At 42.5% G+C, this 23,664-nt stretch overlaps 1 protein-coding gene across 2 annotated transcripts in view; it reads right to left on the bottom strand.

Annotated features, from left to right (window-relative positions):
* The window catches only part of LOC139751376 (techylectin-5B-like), a 94,433-nt gene that overhangs the window by 18,206 nt on the left and 52,563 nt on the right, over window positions 1-23,664 (bottom strand). For both annotated transcript variants that reach the window (XM_071666745.1, XM_071666744.1), the window contains 2 exons: window positions 17,711-17,871; window positions 15,340-15,472 (listed from right to left, as the gene is read on the bottom strand). In XM_071666745.1, the coding sequence (XP_071522846.1) occupies window positions 15,340-15,472; window positions 17,711-17,871 (294 nt within the window). The remainder of the gene's footprint in view (window positions 1-15,339; window positions 15,473-17,710; window positions 17,872-23,664) is intronic.

Below are 23,664 nucleotides of genomic sequence, written 5' to 3'. Positions count from 1 at the left end.
TCCCACTCAATTGCATTTTTTCCCTGCAAAAATCGTCCAAATGCCTCTCTCTTCTCTTTCACTGATACTCTTACTTCTTCATCCCACCACTCACTACCCTTTCTAATCAACCCACCTCCCACTCTTCTCATGCCACAAGCATCTTTTGCGCAATCCATCACTGATTCCCTAAATACATTCCATTCCTCCCCCACTCCCCTTACTTCCATTGTTCTCACCTTTTTCCATTCTGTACTCAGTCTCTCCTGGTACTTCCTCACACAAGTCTCCTTCCCAAGCTCACTTACTCTCACCACCCTCTTCACCCCAACATTCACTCTTCTTTTCTGAAAACCCATACAAATCTTCACCTTAGCCTCCACAAGATAATGATCAGACATCCCTCCAGTTGCACCTCTCAGCACATTAACATCCAAAAGTCTCTCTTTCGCGCGCCTGTCAATTAACACGTAATCCAATAACGCTCTCTGGCCATCTCTCCTGCTTACATAAGTATACTTATGTATATCTCGCTTTTTATACCAGGTATTCCCAATCATCAGTCCTTTTTCAGCACATAAATCTACAAGCTCTTCACCATTTCCATTTACAACACTGAACACTCCATGTATACCAATTATTCCCTCAACTGCCACATTACTCACCTTTGCATTCAAATCACCCAACACTATAACCCGGTCTCGTGCATCAAAACCACTAACACACTCATTCAGCTGCTCCCAAAACACTTGCCTCTCATGATCTTTCTTCTCATGCCCAGGTGCATATGCACCAATAATCACCCATCTCTCTCCATCAACTTTCAGTTTTACCCATATTAATCGAGAATTTACTTTCTTACATTCTATCACATACTTCCACAACTCCTGTTTCAGGAGTACTGCTACTCCTTCCCTTGCTCTTGTCCTCTCACTAACCCCTGACTTTACTCCCAAGACATTCCCAAACCACTCTTCCCCTTTACTCTTGAGCTTCGTTTCACTCAGAGCCAAAACATCCAGGTTCCTTTCCTCAAACATACTACCTATCTCTCCTTTTTTCACATCTTGGTTACATCCACACACATTTAGGCACCCCAATCTGAGCCTTCGAGGAGGATGAGCACTCCCCGCGTGACTCCTTCTTGTGTTTCCCATTTTAGAAAGTTAAAAAAAATACAAGGAGGGGAGGATTTCTGGCCCCCCGCTCCCGTCCCCTCTAGTCGCTTTCTACGACACGCGAGGAATGCGTGGGAAGTATTCTTTCACCCCTATCCCCAGGGATAATATACATATATATATACACATACACACACACACACACACAAACACGCACACATACACACACACACACATACATATATATACATGTGAAAAATGTAAGAAACAATTTAGAAAACTGAAACTTCTAGCTTGAAATGAAATGAAAAAATGAATGTCACATAATGGTTCAACCTCTGGCTATGGAAAGGAAATGTTTAATTTATTCACACAAACGTCAATAGTAGTTCTCATCAATCTAACCACTGTATCAATAAGCTTCAATGTCTAAGCTACATTTTTTCCAATTTCACTATTTTCTTGCCATTGTACAAAGGCAAAGGGGATAAGAGTGAGTGCTCAAATTACAGAGGTATAAGTTTGTTGAGTATTCCTGGCAAATTATATGGGAGGGTATTGATTGAGAGGGTGAAGGCATGTATAGAGCATCAGATTGGGGAAGAGCAGTGTGGTTTCAGAAGTGGTAGAGGATGTGTGGATCAGGTGTTTGCTTTGAAGAATGTATGCGAGAAATACTTAGAAAAGCAAATGGATTTGTATGTAGCATTTATGGATCTGGAGAAGGCATATGATAGAGTTGATAGAGATGCTCTGTGGAAGGTATTAAGAATATATGGTGTGGGAGGCAAGTTGTTAGAAGCAGTGAAAAGTTTTTATCGAGGATGTAAGGCATGTGTACGTGTAGGAAGAGAGGAAAGTGATTGGTTCTCAGTGAATGTAGGTTTGCGGCAGGGGTGTGTGATGTCTCCATGGTTGTTTAATTTGTTTATGGATGGGGTTGTTAGGGAGGTGAATAGAAGAGTTTTGGAAAGAGGGGCAAGTATGAAGTCTGTTGGGGATGAGAGAGCTTGGGAAGTGAGTCAGTTGTTGTTCGCTGATGATACAGCGCTGGTGGCTGATTCATGTGAGAAACTGCAGAAGCTGGTGACTGAGTTTGGTAAAGTGTGTGAAAGAAAAAAGTTAAGAGTAAATGTGAATAAGAGCAAGGTTATTAGGTACAGTAGGGTTGAGGGTCAATTCAATTGGGAGGTGAGTTTGAATGGAGAAACACTGGAGGAAGTGAAGTGTTTTAGATATCTGGGAGTGGATCTGGCAGCGGATGGAACCATGGAAGCGGAAGTGGATCATAGGGTGGGGGAGGGGGCGAAAATTCTGGGAGCCTTGAAGAATGTGTGGAAGTCGAGAACATTATCTCGGAAAGCAAAAATGGGTATGTTTGAAGGAATAGTGGTTCCAACAATGTTGTATGGTTGCGAGGCGTGGGCTATGGATAGAGTTGTGCGCAGGAGGATGGATGTGCTGGAAATGAGATGTTTGAGGACAATGTGTGGTGTGAGGTGGTTTAATCGAGTAAGTAACGTAAGGGTAAGAGAGATGTGTGGAAATAAAAAGAGCGTGGTTGACAGAGCAGAAGAGGGTGTTTTGAAATGGTTTGGTCAATTGGAGAGAATGAGTGAGGAAAGATTGACCAAGAGGATATATGTGTCGGAGGTGGAGGGAACGAGGAGAAGAGGGAGACCAAATTGGAGGTGGAAAGATGGAGTGAAAAAGATTTTGAGTGATCGGGGCCTGAACATGCAGGAGGGTGAAAGGAGGGCAAAGAATAGAGTGAATTGGAGCGATGTGGTATACCGGGGTTGACGTGCTGTCAGTGGATTGAATCAAGGCATGTGTATGGGGGTGGGTTGGGCCATTTCTTTCGTCTGTTTCCTTGCGCTACCTCGCAAACGCGGGAGACAGCGACAAAGAAAAAAAAAAAAAATATATATATATATATATATATATATATATATATATATATATATATATATATATATATATATGTATTCATTCATTTATTTATTTTGCTTTGTCCCTGTCTCCCGCGTTAGCAAGGTAGCGCAAGGAAACAGACGAAAGAATGGCCCAACCCACCCACATACACATGTATATACATACACGTCCACACACGCAAATATACATACCTATACATCTCAACGTATACATATATATATACACACACAGACATATACATATATACACATGTACATAATTCATACTGTCTGCCTTCATTCATTCCCATCGCCACCCCGCCACACATAAAATAACAACCCCCTCCCCCCTCATGTGCGCGAGGTAGCGCTTGGAAAAGACAACAAAGGCCCCATTCGTTCACACTCAGTCTCTAGCTGTCATCTAATAATGCACCGAAACCACAGCTCCCTTTCCACATCCAGGCCCCACACAACTTTCCATGGTTTACCCCAGACGCTTTACATGCTCTGGTTCAATCCATTGACAGCACGTCGACCACGGTATACCACGTCGTTCCAATTCACTGTATTCCTTGCAGCGCCGTTCACCCTCCTGCATGTTCAGGCCCCGATCACTCAAAATCTTTTTCACTCCATCTTTCCTCCTCCAATTTGGTCTCCCACTTCTCCTCGTTCCCTCCACCTCTGACATATATATCCCCTTGGTCAATCTTTCCTCACTCATTCTCTCCATGTGACCAAACTATTTCAAAACACCCTCTTTTGCTCCCTCAACCACACTCTTTTTATTACCAAACATCTCTCTTACCCTTACATTACTTACTCGATCAAACCACCTCACACCACATATTGTCCTCAAACATCTCATTGCCAGCACATCCACCCTCCTGCGCACAACTCTATCAATAGCCCACGCCTCGTAACCATGGAACATTGTTGGAACCACTATTCCTTCAAACATACATATTTTTCTTTCCGAGGTAATGTTCTCGACTCTCACATATTCTTCAACGCTCCCAGAACTTTCGCCTTCTCCCCCACCCTATGATTCACTTCCGCTTTCATGGTTCCATCCGCTGCCAAATCCACTCCCAGATATCTAAAACACTTTAATTCCTCCAGCTTTTCTCCATTCAAACTTACCTCCCAATTGACTTGTCCCTCAACCCTACTGTACCTAATAACCTTGCTCTTATTCAAATTTACTCTCGGCTTTCTTCTTTCACACAATTTACCAAACTCAGTCACCAGCTTCTGCAGTTTCTCACGTGAATCAGCCATCAGCGCTGTCATTAGCGAACAACAACTGACTCACTTCCCAAGCTCTCTCATCCACAACAGCCTGCATACTTGCCTCTCTTTGCAAAACTCTTGCATTCAGCTCCCTAACAACCATATCCATAAACAAATTAAACAACCATGGAGACATCACACACCCCTGCAGCAAACCTACATTCACTGAGAACCAATCACTTTCCTCTCTTCCTACACGTACACATGCCTTGCATCCTCGATAAAAACTTTCCACAGCTTCTAACAACTTACCTCCCATGCCATATATTCTTTATACCTTCCACAGAGCATCTCTATTTACTCTATCTTATGCCTTCTCCAGATCAATAAATGCTACATACAAATCCATTTGCTTTTCTAAGTATATCTCACATACATTCTTCAAAGCAAACACCTGATCCACACATCCTCTACCACTTCTGAAACCACACTGCTCTTCCCCAATCTGATGCTCTGTACATGCCTTCACCCTCTCAATCAGTACCCTCCCATATAATTTCCCAGGAATACTCAACAAACTTATACCTTTGTAATTTGAGCACTTACTTTTATCCCCTTTGACTTTGTACAATGGCAACATGCAAGCATTCCGCCAATCCTCAGTTACTTCACCATGAACCATGCATACACTGAAAATCCTTACCAACCAGTCAACAATACAGTCACCCCCTTTTTTAATAAATTCTACAGCAATAACATCCAAACCCGCTGCCTTGCCGGCTTTCATCTTCCGCAAAGCTTTTACTACCTCTTTTCTGTTTTCCAAAACATTCTCCCTAACCCTCTCACTTTGCATATCACCTCGACCAAATCACCCTATATCTGCCACTCTTTCATCAAACACATCCAACAAACCTTCAAAATACTCACTCCATCTCCTTCTCACATCACCGCTACTTGTTATCACCTCCCCATTAGCGCCCTTCACTGAAGTTCCCATTTGTTCCCTTGTCTTACGCACTTTATTTCTTTCCAAAACATCTTTTTATTCTCTCAAAAATCTAATGATACTCTCTCACCCTAACTCTCATTTGCTCTCTTTTCCCCTCTCGCAGCTTTCTCTTGACCTCCTGTCTCTTTCTTTTATACATCTCTCACTCAATTGCATTATTTCCCTGCAAAAATCGTCCAAATGCCATTCTCTTCTCTTTCACTAGTCATCTAACTTCTTCATCCCACCACTCACTACCCTTTCTAATCTGCCCACCTCCCACGCTTCTCATGCCACAAGCATCTTTTGCGCAAGCCATCACTGCTTCCCTAAATACATCCCATTCCTCCCCCACTCCCCTTACCTCCTTTGTTCTCACCTTTTTCCATTCAGTACTCAGTCTCTCCTGGTACTTTCTCAAACAAGTCTCCTTCCTAAGCTCACTTACTCTCACCACTCTCTTCACCCCAACATTCTCTCTTCTTTTCTGAAAACCTCTACAATTGTTTACCTTCGCCTCCACAAGATAATGATCAGACATCCCTCCAGTTGCATCTCTCAGCACATTAACATCCAAAAGTCTCTCTTTCGCGCGCCCAATTAACACGTATTCCAATAAAGCTCTTTGGCCATCTCTCCTGCTTACATAGGTATACTTATGTATATCTCTTTTTTTAAACCAGGTATTCCCAATCACCAGTCCTTTTTCAGCACATAAATCTACAAGTTCTTCACCACTTCCATTTACAACAATGAACACCCAATGTACACCAATTATTCCATCAATTGCTACATTACTCACCTTTGCATTCAAATCACCCATCACTATAACCCGGTCTCGTGCATCAAAACTACTAACACGCTCACTCAGCTGCTCCCAAAACACTTGCCTCTCATGCTCTTTCTTCTCATGCCCAGGTGCATATGCACGAATAATTACCCATGTCTCTCCAACCTCTTTCAGTTTTACCCATATCAATCTAGAGTTTACTTTCTTACACTCTATCACATACTCCCACCACTCCTCTTTCAGAAGTGCTACTCTTTCCCTTGCTCTTGTCCTCTCACTAACCCCTTTCTTTACTCCCAAGACATTCCCAAACCACTCTTCCCCTTTACCCTTGAGTTTCGTTTCACTCAGAGCCAGAACATCCCGGTTCCTTTCCTCAAACATACTACCTATCTTTCCTCTTTTCTCATCTTGGTTGCATCCAAACACATTTAGACACCCCAATCTGAGCTTTCGAGGAGGATGAGAACTCCCCGTGTATATATATATATATATATATATATATATATATATATATATATATATATATATATATATCTTACTTCTTCATCCCACCACTCACTACCCTTTCTAATCAACCCACCTCCCACGCTTCTCATGCCACAAGCATCTTTTGCGCACTCCATCACTGATTCCCTAAATACATCCCATTCCTCCCCCACTCCCCTTACTTCCATTGTTCTCACCTTTTTCCATTCTGTACTCAGTCTCTCCTGGTACTTCCTCACACAAGTCTCCTTCCCAAGCTCACTTACTCTCACCACCCTCTTCACCCCAACATTCACTCTTCTTTTCTGAAAACCCATACAAATCTTCACCTTAGCCTCCACAAGAAGTAAGATTATTAGTGAAAGAGAAGAGAGAGGCATTTGGACGATTTTTGCAGGGAAAAAATGCAATTGAGTGGGAGATGTATAAAAGAAAGAGACAGGAGGTCAAGAGAAAGGTGCAAGAGGTGAAAAAGAGGGCAAATGAGAGTTGGGGTGAGAGAGAATCATTAAATTTTAGGGAGAATAAAAAGATGTTCTGGAAGGAGGTAAATAAAGTGCGTAAGACAAGGGAACAAATGGGAACTTCAGTGAAGGGCGCTAATGGGGAGGTGATAACAAGTAGTGGTGATGTGAGAAGGAGATGGAGTGAGTATTTTGAAGGTTTGTTGAATGTGTTTGATGATAGAGTGGCAGATATAGGGTGTTTTGGTCGAGGTGGTGTCCAAAGTGAGAGGGTTAGGGAAAATGATTTGTTAAACAGAGAAGAGGTAGTAAAAGCTTTCCGGAAGATGAAAGCCAGCAAGGCAGCAGGTTTGGATGGTATTGCAGTGAAATCTATTAAAAAAGGGGGTGACTGTATTGTTGACTGGTTGGTACGGTTATTTAATGTATGTATGATTCATGGTGAGGTGCCTGAGGATTGGCGGAATGCGTGCATAGTGCCACTGTACAAAGGCAAAGGGGATCAGAGTGAGTGCTCAAATTACAGAGGTATAAGTTTGTTGAGTATTCCTGGTAAAATTATATGAGAGGGTATTGATTGAGAGGGTGAAGGCATGTACAGAGCATCAAATTGGGGAAGAGCAGTGTGGTTTCAGCAGTGGTAGAGGATGTGTGGATCAGGTGTTTGCTTTGAAGAATGTATGTGAGAAATACTTAGAAAAACAAATGGATTTGTATGTAGCATTTATGGATCTGGAGAAGGCATATGATAGAGTTGATAGAGATGCTCTGTGGAAGGTATTAAGAATATATGGTGTGGGAGGCAAGTTGTTAGAAGCAGTGAAAAGTTTTTATCGAGGATGTAAGGCATGTGTACGTGTAGGAAGAGAGGAAAGTGATTGGTTCTCAGTGAATGTAGGTTTGCGGCAGGGGTGTGTGATGTCTCCATGGTTGTTTAATTTGTTTATGAATGGGGTTGTTAGGGAGGTGAATGGAAGAGTTTTGGAAAGAGGGGCAAGTATGAAGTCTGTTGTGGATGAGAGAGCTTGGGAAGTGAGTCAGTTGTTGTTCGCTGATGATACAGCGCTGGTGGCTGATTGATATGAGAAACTGCAGAAGCTGGTGACTGAGTTTGGTAAAGTGTGTGAAAGAAGAAAGTTAAGAGTAAATGTGAATAAGAGCAAGGTTATTAGGTACAGTAGGGTTGAGGGTCAAGTCATTTGGGAAGTAAGTTTGAATGGAGAAAAACTGGAGGAAGTAAAGTGTTTTAGATATCTGGGAGTGGATCTGGCAGCGGATGGAACCATGGAAGCGGAAGTGAATGATAGGGTGGGGGAGGGGGCGAAAATTCTGGGAGCCTTGAAGAATGTGTGGAAGTCGAGAAAATTATCTCGGAAAGCAAAAATGGGTATGTTTGAAGGAATAGTGGTTCCAACAATGATGTATGGTTGCGAGGCGTGGGCTATGGATAGAGTTGTGCGCAGGAGGATGGTTGTTCTGGAAATGAGATGTTTGAGGACAATGTGTGGTGTGAGGTGGTTTGATCGAGTAAGTAACGTAAGGGTAAGAGAGATGTGTGGAAATAAAAAGAGCGTGGTCGAGAGAGCAGAAGAGGGTGTTTTGAAATGGTTTGGGCACATGGAGAGAATGAGTGAGGAAAGATTGACCAAGAGGATATATGTGTCGGAGGTGGAGGGAACGAGGAGAAGAGGGAGACCAAATTGGAGGTGGAAAGATGGAGTGAAAAAGATTTTGTGTGATCGGGGCCTGAACATGCAGGAGGGTGAAAGGAGGGCAAGGAATAGAGTGAATTGGAGCGATGTGGTATACCGGGGTTGACGTGCTGTCAGTGGATTGAATCAAGGCATGTGAAGCGTCTGGGGTAAACCATGGAAAGCTGTGTAGGTTTGTATATTTGCGTGTGTGGACGTATGTATATACATGTGTATGGGGGTGGGTTGGGCCATTTCTTTCGTCTGTTTCCTTGCGCTACCTCGCAAACGCGGGAGACAGCGGCAAAAAAAAAAAAAAAAAAATATATATATATATATATATATATATATATATATATATATATATATATATATATATATATATATTCATTCATTTATTTATTTTGCTTTGTCCCTGTCTCCCGCGTTAGCAAGGTAGCGCAAGGAACAGACGAAAGAATGGCCCAACCCACCCACATACACATGTATATACATACACGTCCACACACGCAAATATACATACCTATACATCTCAACGTATACATATATATATACACACACAGACATATACATATATACACATGTACATAATTCATACTGTCTGCCTTCATTCATTCCCATCGCCACCCCGCCACACATAAAATAACAACCCCCTCCCCCCTCATGTGCGCGAGGTAGCGCTTGGAAAAGACAACAAAGGCCCCATTCGTTCACACTCAGTCTCTAGCTGTCATCTAATAATGCACCGAAACCACAGCTCCCTTTCCACATCCAGGCCCCACACAACTTTCCATGGTTTACCCCAGACGCTTTACATGCTCTGGTTCAATCCATTGACAGCACGTCGACCACGGTATACCACGTCGTTCCAATTCACTGTATTCCTTGCAGCGCCGTTCACCCTCCTGCATGTTCAGGCCCCGATCACTCAAAATCTTTTTCACTCCATCTTTCCTCCTCCAATTTGGTCTCCCACTTCTCCTCGTTCCCTCCACCTCTGACATATATATCCCCTTGGTCAATCTTTCCTCACTCATTCTCTCCATGTGACCAAACTATTTCAAAACACCCTCTTTTGCTCCCTCAACCACACTCTTTTTATTACCAAACATCTCTCTTACCCTTACATTACTTACTCGATCAAACCACCTCACACCACATATTGTCCTCAAACATCTCATTGCCAGCACATCCACCCTCCTGCGCACAACTCTATCAATAGCCCACGCCTCGTAACCATGGAACATTGTTGGAACCACTATTCCTTCAAACATACATATTTTTCTTTCCGAGGTAATGTTCTCGACTCTCACATATTCTTCAACGCTCCCAGAACTTTCGCCTTCTCCCCCACCCTATGATTCACTTCCGCTTTCATGGTTCCATCCGCTGCCAAATCCACTCCCAGATATCTAAAACACTTTAATTCCTCCAGCTTTTCTCCATTCAAACTTACCTCCCAATTGACTTGTCCCTCAACCCTACTGTACCTAATAACCTTGCTCTTATTCAAATTTACTCTCGGCTTTCTTCTTTCACACAATTTACCAAACTCAGTCACCAGCTTCTGCAGTTTCTCACGTGAATCAGCCATCAGCGCTGTCATTAGCGAACAACAACTGACTCACTTCCCAAGCTCTCTCATCCACAACAGCCTGCATACTTGCCTCTCTTTGCAAAACTCTTGCATTCAGCTCCCTAACAACCATATCCATAAACAAATTAAACAACCATGGAGACATCACACACCCCTGCAGCAAACCTACATTCACTGAGAACCAATCACTTTCCTCTCTTCCTACACGTACACATGCCTTGCATCCTCGATAAAAACTTTCCACAGCTTCTAACAACTTACCTCCCATGCCATATATTCTTTATACCTTCCACAGAGCATCTCTATTTACTCTATCTTATGCCTTCTCCAGATCAATAAATGCTACATACAAATCCATTTGCTTTTCTAAGTATATCTCACATACATTCTTCAAAGCAAACACCTGATCCACACATCCTCTACCACTTCTGAAACCACACTGCTCTTCCCCAATCTGATGCTCTGTACATGCCTTCACCCTCTCAATCAGTACCCTCCCATATAATTTCCCAGGAATACTCAACAAACTTATACCTTTGTAATTTGAGCACTTACTTTTATCCCCTTTGACTTTGTACAATGGCAACATGCAAGCATTCCGCCAATCCTCAGTTACTTCACCATGAACCATGCATACACTGAAAATCCTTACCAACCAGTCAACAATACAGTCACCCCCTTTTTTAATAAATTCTACAGCAATAACATCCAAACCCGCTGCCTTGCCGGCTTTCATCTTCCGCAAAGCTTTTACTACCTCTTTTCTGTTTTCCAAAACATTCTCCCTAACCCTCTCACTTTGCATATCACCTCGACCAAATCACCCTATATCTGCCACTCTTTCATCAAACACATCCAACAAACCTTCAAAATACTCACTCCATCTCCTTCTCACATCACCGCTACTTGTTATCACCTCCCCATTAGCGCCCTTCACTGAAGTTCCCATTTGTTCCCTTGTCTTACGCACTTTATTTCTTTCCAAAACATCTTTTTATTCTCTCAAAAATCTAATGATACTCTCTCACCCTAACTCTCATTTGCTCTCTTTTCCCCTCTCGCAGCTTTCTCTTGACCTCCTGTCTCTTTCTTTTATACATCTCTCACTCAATTGCATTATTTCCCTGCAAAAATCGTCCAAATGCCATTCTCTTCTCTTTCACTAGTCATCTAACTTCTTCATCCCACCACTCACTACCCTTTCTAATCTGCCCACCTCCCACGCTTCTCATGCCACAAGCATCTTTTGCGCAAGCCATCACTGCTTCCCTAAATACATCCCATTCCTCCCCCACTCCCCTTACCTCCTTTGTTCTCACCTTTTTCCATTCAGTACTCAGTCTCTCCTGGTACTTTCTCAAACAAGTCTCCTTCCTAAGCTCACTTACTCTCACCACTCTCTTCACCCCAACATTCTCTCTTCTTTTCTGAAAACCTCTACAATTGTTTACCTTCGCCTCCACAAGATAATGATCAGACATCCCTCCAGTTGCATCTCTCAGCACATTAACATCCAAAAGTCTCTCTTTCGCGCGCCCAATTAACACGTATTCCAATAAAGCTCTTTGGCCATCTCTCCTGCTTACATAGGTATACTTATGTATATCTCTTTTTTTAAACCAGGTATTCCCAATCACCAGTCCTTTTTCAGCACATAAATCTACAAGTTCTTCACCACTTCCATTTACAACAATGAACACCCAATGTACACCAATTATTCCATCAATTGCTACATTACTCACCTTTGCATTCAAATCACCCATCACTATAACCCGGTCTCGTGCATCAAAACTACTAACACGCTCACTCAGCTGCTCCCAAAACACTTGCCTCTCATGCTCTTTCTTCTCATGCCCAGGTGCATATGCACGAATAATTACCCATGTCTCTCCAACCTCTTTCAGTTTTACCCATATCAATCTAGAGTTTACTTTCTTACACTCTATCACATACTCCCACCACTCCTCTTTCAGAAGTGCTACTCTTTCCCTTGCTCTTGTCCTCTCACTAACCCCTTTCTTTACTCCCAAGACATTCCCAAACCACTCTTCCCCTTTACCCTTGAGTTTCGTTTCACTCAGAGCCAGAACATCCCGGTTCCTTTCCTCAAACATACTACCTATCTTTCCTCTTTTCTCATCTTGGTTGCATCCAAACACATTTAGACACCCCAATCTGAGCTTTCGAGGAGGATGAGAACTCCCCGTGTATATATATATATATATATATATATATATATATATATATATATATATATATATATATCTTACTTCTTCATCCCACCACTCACTACCCTTTCTAATCAACCCACCTCCCACGCTTCTCATGCCACAAGCATCTTTTGCGCACTCCATCACTGATTCCCTAAATACATCCCATTCCTCCCCCACTCCCCTTACTTCCATTGTTCTCACCTTTTTCCATTCTGTACTCAGTCTCTCCTGGTACTTCCTCACACAAGTCTCCTTCCCAAGCTCACTTACTCTCACCACCCTCTTCACCCCAACATTCACTCTTCTTTTCTGAAAACCCATACAAATCTTCACCTTAGCCTCCACAAGAAGTAAGATTATTAGTGAAAGAGAAGAGAGAGGCATTTGGACGATTTTTGCAGGGAAAAAATGCAATTGAGTGGGAGATGTATAAAAGAAAGAGACAGGAGGTCAAGAGAAAGGTGCAAGAGGTGAAAAAGAGGGCAAATGAGAGTTGGGGTGAGAGAGAATCATTAAATTTTAGGGAGAATAAAAAGATGTTCTGGAAGGAGGTAAATAAAGTGCGTAAGACAAGGGAACAAATGGGAACTTCAGTGAAGGGCGCTAATGGGGAGGTGATAACAAGTAGTGGTGATGTGAGAAGGAGATGGAGTGAGTATTTTGAAGGTTTGTTGAATGTGTTTGATGATAGAGTGGCAGATATAGGGTGTTTTGGTCGAGGTGGTGTCCAAAGTGAGAGGGTTAGGGAAAATGATTTGTTAAACAGAGAAGAGGTAGTAAAAGCTTTCCGGAAGATGAAAGCCAGCAAGGCAGCAGGTTTGGATGGTATTGCAGTGAAATCTATTAAAAAAGGGGGTGACTGTATTGTTGACTGGTTGGTACGGTTATTTAATGTATGTATGATTCATGGTGAGGTGCCTGAGGATTGGCGGAATGCGTGCATAGTGCCACTGTACAAAGGCAAAGGGGATCAGAGTGAGTGCTCAAATTACAGAGGTATAAGTTTGTTGAGTATTCCTGGTAAAATTATATGAGAGGGTATTGATTGAGAGGGTGAAGGCATGTACAGAGCATCAAATTGGGGAAGAGCAGTGTGGTTTCAGCAGTGGTAGAGGATGTGTGGATCAGGTGTTTGCTTTGAAGAATGTATGTGAGAAATACTTAGAAAAACAAATGGATTTGTATGTAGCATTTATGGATCTGGAGAAGGCATATGATAGAGTTGATAGAGATGCTCTGTGGAAGGTATTAAGAATATATGGTGTGGGAGGCAAGTTGTTAGAAGCAGTGAAAAGTTTTTATCGAGGATGTAAGGCATGTGTACGTGTAGGAAGAGAGGAAAGTGATTGGTTCTCAGTGAATGTAGGTTTGCGGCAGGGGTGTGTGATGTCTCCATGGTTGTTTAATTTGTTTATGAATGGGGTTGTTAGGGAGGTGAATGGAAGAGTTTTGGAAAGAGGGGCAAGTATGAAGTCTGTTGTGGATGAGAGAGCTTGGGAAGTGAGTCAGTTGTTGTTCGCTGATGATACAGCGCTGGTGGCTGATTGATATGAGAAACTGCAGAAGCTGGTGACTGAGTTTGGTAAAGTGTGTGAAAGAAGAAAGTTAAGAGTAAATGTGAATAAGAGCAAGGTTATTAGGTACAGTAGGGTTGAGGGTCAAGTCATTTGGGAAGTAAGTTTGAATGGAGAAAAACTGGAGGAAGTAAAGTGTTTTAGATATCTGGGAGTGGATCTGGCAGCGGATGGAACCATGGAAGCGGAAGTGAATGATAGGGTGGGGGAGGGGGCGAAAATTCTGGGAGCCTTGAAGAATGTGTGGAAGTCGAGAAAATTATCTCGGAAAGCAAAAATGGGTATGTTTGAAGGAATAGTGGTTCCAACAATGATGTATGGTTGCGAGGCGTGGGCTATGGATAGAGTTGTGCGCAGGAGGATGGTTGTTCTGGAAATGAGATGTTTGAGGACAATGTGTGGTGTGAGGTGGTTTGATCGAGTAAGTAACGTAAGGGTAAGAGAGATGTGTGGAAATAAAAAGAGCGTGGTCGAGAGAGCAGAAGAGGGTGTTTTGAAATGGTTTGGGCACATGGAGAGAATGAGTGAGGAAAGATTGACCAAGAGGATATATGTGTCGGAGGTGGAGGGAACGAGGAGAAGAGGGAGACCAAATTGGAGGTGGAAAGATGGAGTGAAAAAGATTTTGTGTGATCGGGGCCTGAACATGCAGGAGGGTGAAAGGAGGGCAAGGAATAGAGTGAATTGGAGCGATGTGGTATACCGGGGTTGACGTGCTGTCAGTGGATTGAATCAAGGCATGTGAAGCGTCTGGGGTAAACCATGGAAAGCTGTGTAGGTTTGTATATTTGCGTGTGTGGACGTATGTATATACATGTGTATGGGGGTGGGTTGGGCCATTTCTTTCGTCTGTTTCCTTGCGCTACCTCGCAAACGCGGGAGACAGCGGCAAAAAAAAAAAAAAAAAAATATATATATATATATATATATATATATATATATATATATATATATATATATATATATATATATATATATATATATATATCTGTACTCGTTTGTGAAATAGCCCGAAGAGGATGAACAGCTGTGTTGGCTGTGGGCTTACTCGCTTCCAACCACTATCTGTTCTCATCCTTTCATCCTTTGCAAAGTGTGAGGAGAAACCGCCCGGCCAAACCAAAACAAACTGATGAAAGTAAGATGATATTTAAAATGACATTTTGCAGCGATCTTGTTTTTCTTTCTTTAACTTACATTAGTGAAAAACAATGTTTGCATAATGAAATCATCATCTCATGATAGGATAACATAGGACATATAAGAACCAGTCACTTAACGTACTTGTTGAGTTCATCCTCGATGTAGAAATCATTCCAGTAGCCGTATCTCTGGCCACCTCCAGTTTTAAAAGCCTCTCCGTCCATTCGAACCTCACTCTTCGCCCCCACCGTTAGTGCGTGAATGACGTCGTTGCCTGTGCCAAATGATTTCGGTTAATACGCCAGTTCTTCTCAATGATACAGATATGAACACTGAATCTAATTTCAATCCCAATTAATATTGATCAATCTGAACTGAATATATCTTAATCTATAGAAAATGTTTCCTTTTTTGTTATTATTGTTTGAGCTAACACGAAGCACCGGGAGTTTTCTTCCTAACACTGAGTGTTCTTGGTGTCAATATTCTATGTAGATTCTCACTGATGATTCCCCATTGAGTGTTCTTCAGCGACGTGACGCCTTCTCATCCAGATCTTCCGCCGAAACTTTGGCGTAAGACCAGACGCCAACTGCCTTATCATATGACTTGATACCTCTTGTCGTGTGCCAGGTGGGCGTCAAGTTCTATAGTCGTCTATGGTTAACATGACATAAAGATGAAGACTGGTACAAATAAGCTGATGCTTATAGCAAGGTAATAGGCTGCCACCATTTCCTGCTGGGTGTGTTTGTGTATCATAATGTTATGGGCAAATCTGCAGACAAGTACAATTAACATACCCGATAAACTTCATATCCAAAAGAATATTAGTTGAAGTTTATACTACAACACAAAACTGCCACAAAAACTGCACAAAACTGCCACAACACGACACACAACAGCCAGAAACATAACACTGGCACAAACGTTACACAAAACTGTAATAAACATTGCCATAAACTGCATAAAACTGCCACACACGCTACAAAAAACTGCCAAAAACTGCACAAAAATGTAACAAACTGCATAAAACTGCCACATACACTGCGGAAAACTGCCTCAAGCACTGCACAAAACTGTCACAAACACTACATAAAACGACCACAAACACAGTAAAAAAAACTGCCACAAGCAATAAACAAAATTGCCAGTAACCTGTCAAATAGCCTACAAAAAAGTGCCACAAACGTTGCACAAAACTGTAACAAATAATATATGATACTGCCACAAGAACTGCAAAAAACTGTCATAACCACTACACGATACAGCCATAAAGACTGCACAAAACTATCACAAAACTTGCATAAAACTACCATAACACTGAACAAAACTGCCACAAACACTCTACAAACTTGCCAGAAATACTACGCAAACCTGCCACAAACACTGTACAAAACTGCCACAAGCACCGCACAAAAATGCCACAAGCACCGCACAAAACTGCCACAAGCACCGCACAAAACTGCCACAAGCACCGCACAAAACTGCCACAAGCACCGCACAAAACTGCCACAAGCACCGCACAAAACTATACAAGCACTGCAAAAAATACCAAAAGCACTGCATAAAACTGCCACAAGCACTGCACAAAACCAAAATACAGACTTCACAATAATGCCAAAAACACCATAAAAAGTGCCCCAAACACTGCACAAAACTGTCACAACCATTATACAAAACTGCTACAGAAACTGCACAAGACGTTCACAAAACTTGCACAAAACTGCCGTAAACACGAAATAAAACCGCGGCAAACATTGTACAGAACTGTCACAAGTACTGCACAAAACTGTCACAAACATTAAACTAAACTGCCAGAGACACTGAATAAAATTAACACAAACACTGAGTAAAACTAACACAAACACTGAGTAAAACTAACACAAACACTAAACAAAACTGCCACAAATACTACACAAAACTTCCACTCATACCTCACAAAACTGCTACAAACACTACACAAATCTGCCATAATTGGCTTGTTGTTCTGTGTATGTTTCTGGTTCGCTTGAGGCAAGTAACTTACGCTCTCCTCGTGAATGCAATTCTCGGAAATAACAGATCCACTGGACTCGTAGCATGGAAGACCAGGTGGAGTGACTCTGGAAACCTTGACATGCGTGTTATGACCTCACTGTCCTACGCATCACCAGTAACGATTGGACGTTGCGAGGTAAATGCGTCTTTGCGTGAAATTACGAGAAACTTTAAGAATATCAGTCTAAAGGGAAGGGTGAGGTGGTGGAGGGGAGGTTCTGTGGACGATAGTAAATCATTCCGGAGAGCGAGGGAGGCGTCAACCTTGGTGTAGGGAGGACAACATGCGACACAATGTGACGGCAGCGAACCACTTGGTGTCCCATCAGCCTCTCTGCTGTTAGTTGAGAGGTCCAGAACATGTACAGCACAGACTGATGAACATGAGATATTAATAAAAAGATGGAAAAATGATAATAATGATACGAAGAAGAAGAAGAAGAAGAAAAACAAGATAAGAGTTGTAACGTACCCAGCCAATACTCTGTAGTTGTGTTGCCGAACCCGGTCTTGTAATCTTGCCACCCGACCCTGAAGTTAACCTGTGGTGTTTGCTCTTGTCTCTTGACCATGACGGTCCAGCCTCCATCATCGTTTGTCATGTCGCACCTCACCTGCACTCCCTTTAGGCAACTGTAGCAATCAAGAGCATAAGATACGAAACACGCACACACACACACACAACCACACACACACACACACACACACACACACACGGAAGTTTACGGCCTAGTTGATGAAAGATTTAGGAAAGAAGAGAGTATACATGACCTGTTGCTTTGTCACGTTTCAACTTTTGCAAGGCTTTCACCACCTCTTCTCTCTTCACCAAACCGCTCTCCATGATTCTTTCACTTAGCATACCACCTCGACCCAAAAACCCTATATCTGCCACCCTATCGTTAAACGCATGCAACAGTCCTCCAAAATACTCCTATTCACCTCATCATTACCTGTTATCATTTTCCCATATGCCCAACTCACCCATGTCCTCATTTTCTCATTTGTCCTCTTGTTTTTCACACATTTTAAACCTCCTTCCATAATATTTTATTTTTCTTGAGGCTTCCTGATAATCGCTCATCCCAACTTTGGTTTCCTTCTTTTTCTGCCCCTGTATCTTCCTCTTGACCTCCTGCCGCTTTACCTTGTACATCTCCCACTCACTCACAATCCTTACCCGAAAACACTCTCGCTACACCTCCTTTACTCTTTCACTTACGACCTCACTTCGTCGCCCTACCACTCACTACCCGTTCTCCTGCACGCCTCCCACCTTCCGCACGTCACACACTTGTCCCGCACATGTCAACCTTGCTTCCCTAAACCTCCCATTCCTCTCCCGCTCCCGTAACTTCTTTTACTCTCACCTTTTGCCATTCTGCGCTCGATTTCTCTTGATATTTCTTCACACAAGCCTATTTTCCAAGCTCACTTACTTCTACTCCTCTCATCTCACCCATATCATTTCCTCTATTGCACATGTCTACAAATCATCTATATTTCCATAAGGTAAATCAAACATCCCATCGGCTGCCCTTCTCAGCACATTCATATCCAACCATCTCTTGCACGTAATCCAATAATGCCTCCTAGCTAGATTTCCTACACTCCCACGTATGCTTATGTATGTCCCTCTTTTTAAAGAAGGTACTCCCAATCACCAGTCCTTTCTCAGCACATAACTTCACAAGTCGTTCACCATTTCTGGTCACCTTACTGAATACCTCGTACCCCTCCTCCTTTATGCCCCCAGTTGCAATATTACTCACTTTTACATATAAAACATACATCACTAACGTCCTGCCTCTTGAATCAAAACTATTGGCACACTTGATACGCATTCCCCACACTACTCTCCTATGTTCATGGCCAGGAGCAGAAGCACTAATAATCACCCATCTCATGCATGCCACTTACATTTTCACCTACATCAATCTGGCCCACACTGCCTTACACTCTTTCACACATTTCCACAATAACGGATAAATCACCTCAAACATGTGGAGCTCTCTCTCTCTCTCTCTCTCTCTCTCTCTCTCTCTCTCTCTCTCTCTCTCTCTCTCTCTCTCTCTCTCTCTCTCTCACTCTCATATATTCTTTCTCCGAATGCATATCAAATTTCACTTCGATAAACATGAAAGTTTTGATGATTGTAGGTCAAAGCTTATGAATATATATATATATATATATATATATATATATATATATATATATATATATATATATATATATATATATATATATATATATCCCTGGGGATAGGGGAAAAAGAACACTTCCCACGTATTCCCTGCGTGTCGTAGAAGGCGACTAAAAGGGAAGGGAGCGTGTGGCTGGAAATCCTCCCCTCTCGTCTTTTTTTTTTTCAATTTTCCAAAAGAAGGAACAAAGAAGGGGACCAAGTGAGGATATTCCCTCAAAGGCCCAGTCCTCTGTTCTTAACGCTACCCGCAAACGCGGGAAATGGCGAATAGTATGAAAGAAAAAGATATATATATATATATATATATATATATATATATATATATATATATATATATATATATATATATATATATCCCTGGGGATAGGAGATTAAGAATACTTCCCACACATTCCTCACGTGTCGTAGAAGGCGACTAAAGGTGACGGGAGCGGGGGGCCAGAAACCCTCCCCTCCTTGCATTTTAACTTTCTAAAAGGGGAAACAGAAGAAGGAGTCACGCGAGGAGTGCTCATCCTCCTCGAAGGCTCAGATTGGGGTGTCTAAATGTGTGTGGATGTTACCAAGATGAGAAAAAAGGAGAGATAGGTAGTATGTTTGAGGAAAGGAACCTGGATGTTTTGGCTCTGAGTGAAACGAAGCTAAAGGGTAAAGGGGGGAAGAGTGGTTTGGGAATGTCTTGGTAGTAAAGTCAGGGGTTAGTGAGAGGACAAGAGCAAGGAAGGAGTAGCACTACTCCTGAATCAGGAGTTGTGGAAGTATGTGATAGAGTGTAAGAAAATAAATTCTAGATTGATATGGGTAAAACTGAAAGTTGATGAAGAGAGATGGGTGATTATTGGTGCATATGCACCTGGGCATGAGAAGAAAGATCATGAGAGGTAAGTGTTTTCGGAGCAGCTGAATGAGTGTGTTAGTGGTTTTGATGCACAAGACCGGGTTATAGTGATAGGTGATTTGAATGCAAAGGTGAGTAATGTGGCAGTTGAGGGAATAATTGGTATACATGGAGTGTTCAGTGTTGTAAATGGAAATGGTGAAGAGCTTGTAGATTTATGTGCTGAAAAAGGACTGGTGATTGGGAATACCTGGTTTAAAAAGCGAGATATACATAAGTATACGTATGTAAGTAGGAGAGATGGCCAGAGAGCGTTATTGGATTACGTGTTAATTGATAGGCGCGCGAAAGAGAGACTTTTGGATGTTAATGGGCTGAGAGGTGCAACTGGAGGGATGTCTAATCATTCTCTTGTGGAAGCAAAGGTGAAGATTTGTGGGGGTTTTCAGAAAAGAAGAGAGAATGTTGGGGTCAAGAGAGTGGTGAAAGTAAGTGAGCTTGGGAAGGAGACTTGTGTGAGGAAGTACCAGGAGAGACTGAGTACAGAATGGAAAAAGATGAGAACAATGGAGGTAAGGAGAGTGGGGGAGGAATGGGATGTATTTAGGGAAGCAGTGATGGCTTGCGCAAAAGATGCTTGTGGCATGAGAAGCGTGAGAGGTGGGTTGATTAGAAAAGGTAGTGAGTGGTGGAATGAAGAAGTAAGATTATTAATGAAAGAGAAGAGAGAGGCATTTGAACGATTTTTGCAGGGGAAAAATGCATATGAGTGGGAGAGGTATAAAAGAAAGAGGCAGGAGGTCAAGAGAAAGGTGCAAGAGGTGAATAAGAGTGCGAATGAGAGTTGGGGTGAGAGAGAGTATCATTAAATTTCAGGGAGAATAAAAAGATGTTTTGGAAGGAGGTAAATAAAGTGCGTAAAGCAAGGGAGCAAATGGGAACTTCAGTGAAGGGGGCTAATGGGGAGGTGATAACAAGTAGTGGTGATGTGAGAAGGAGATGGAGTGAGTATTTTGAAGGTTTGTTGAATGTGTTTGATGATAGAGTGGCAGATGTGGGGTGTCTTGGTCGAGGTGGTGTGCAAAGTGAGAGGGTTAGGAAAAATGATTTGGTAAAGAAAGAAGAGGTAGTAAAAGCGTTAAAGAAGATGAAAGCCGGCAAAGCAGTAGGTTTGGATGGCATTGCAGTGGAATTTATCAAAAAAGGGGGTGACTGTATTGTTGACTGGTTGGTAAGGTTATTTAACATATGTATGATTCATTTTGGGAGCCTTGAAAAATGTGTGGAAGTCGAGAACATTATCCCGGAAAGCAAAAATGGGTATGTTTGAAGGAATAGTAGTTCCAACAATGTTGTATGGTTGCGAGGCGTGGGCTATGGATAGAGTTGTGCGCAGGAGGATGGATGTGCTGGAAATGAGATGTTTGAGGACAATGTGTGGTGTGAGGTGGTTTGATCGAGTAAGTAACGTAAGGGTAAGAGAGATGTGTGGAAATAAAAAGAGCGTGGTTGAGAGAGCAGAAGAGGGTGTTTTAAAATGGTTTGGGCACATGGAGAGAATGAGTGAGGAAAGATTGACCAAGAGGATATATGTGTCGGAGGTGGAGGGAACGAGGAGAAGAGGGAGACCAAATTGGAGGTGGAAAGATGGAGTGAAAAAGATTTTGTGTGATCGGGGCCTGAACATGCAGGAGGGTGAAAGGAGGGCAAGGAATAGAGTGAATTGGAGCGATGTGGTATACAGGGGTTGACGTGCTGTCAGTGGATTGAATCAAGGCATGTGAAGCGTCCGGGGTAAACCATGGAAAGCTGTGTAGGTATGTATATTTGTGTGTGTGGACGTGTGTATGTACATGTGTATGGGGGGGGTTGGGCCATTTCTTTCGTCTGTTTCCTTGCGCTACCTCGCAAACGCGGGAGACAGCGACAAAGTATAAAAAAAAAAAAAAAAAAAAAAAAAAATGATTCATGGTGAAGTGCCTGAGGATTGGCGGAATGCTTGCATAGTGCCATTGTACAAAGGCAAAGAGGATAAGAGTGAGTGCTCAAATTACAGAGGTATAAGTTTGTTGAGTATTCCTGGGAAATTATATGGGAGGGTATTGATTGAGAGGGTGAAGGCATGTACAGAGCATCAGATTGGGGAAGAGCAGTGTGGTTTCAGAAGTGGTAGAGGATGTGTGGATCAGGTGTTTGCTTTGAAGAATGTATGCGAGAAATACTTAGAAAAACAAATGGATTTGTATGTAGCATTTATGGATCTGGAGAAGGCATATGATAGAGTTGATAGAGATGCTCTGTGGAAGGTATTAAGAATATATGGTGTGGGGGGCAAGTTGTTAGAAGCAGTGAAAAGTTTTTATCGAGGATGTAAGGCATGTGTACGTGTAGGAAGAGAGGAAAATGATTGGTTCTCAGTGAATGTAGGTTTGCGGCAGAGGTGTATGATGTCTCCATGGTTGTTTAATTTGTTTATGGATGGGGTTGTTAGGGAGGTGAATGCAAGAGTCTTGGAAAGAGGTGTAAGTATGCAGTCTGTTGTGGATGAGAGAGCTTGGGAAGTGAGTCAGTTGTTCTTCGCTGATGATACAGCGCTGGAGGCCGATTCATGTAAGAAACTGCAGAAGCTGGTGACTGAGTTTGGTAAAGTGTGTGAAAGAAGAAAGATAAGAGTAAATGTGAATAAGAGCAAGGTTATTAGGTACAGTAGGGTTGAGGGTCAAGTAAATTGGGAGGTAAGTTTGAATGGAGAAAAGCTGGAGGAATTGAAGTGTTTTAGATATCTGGGATTGGATCTGGCAGCGGATGCAACCATGGAAGCGGAAGTGAATCATAGGGTGGTGAGGGGGCGAAAATTCTGGGAGCCTTGAAGAATGTGTGGAAGTCGAGAACATTATCTCGGAAAGCAAAAATGGGTATGTTTGAAGGAATAGTGTTTCCAACAATGTTGTATGGTTACGAGGCGTGGGCTATGGATAGAGTTGTGCGCAGGAGGGTGGATGTGCTGGAAATGAGATGTTTGAGGACAATATGTGGTGTGAGGTGGTTTGATCGAGTAAGTAATGTAAGGGTGAGAGAGATGTGTGGAAATAAAAAGCGTGTGGTTGAGAGAGCAGAAAAGGATGTTTTGAAATGGTTTGGTCACATGGAGAGAATGAGTGGGGAAAGATTGACCAAGAGGATATATGTGTCAAAGGTGGAGGGAACGAGGAGAAGTGGGAGACTAAATTGGAGGTGGAAAGATGGAGTGAAAAAGATTTTGTGTGATCGGGGCCTGAACATGCAGGAGGGTGAAAGGCGTGCAAGGAATAGAGTGAATTGGAACGATGTGGTATACCGGGGTCGACGTGCTGTCAATGGATTGAACCAGGGCATGTGAAGC

The sequence above is a fragment of the Panulirus ornatus genome, chromosome 11 (assembly GCF_036320965.1).
Source record: "Panulirus ornatus isolate Po-2019 chromosome 11, ASM3632096v1, whole genome shotgun sequence".
In the NCBI taxonomy this organism is placed as follows: domain Eukaryota; kingdom Metazoa; phylum Arthropoda; class Malacostraca; order Decapoda; family Palinuridae; genus Panulirus; species Panulirus ornatus.
The sequence above is the reverse complement of the archived record's forward strand: the minus strand, read 5'-3'. Positions and strand labels throughout refer to the sequence as shown.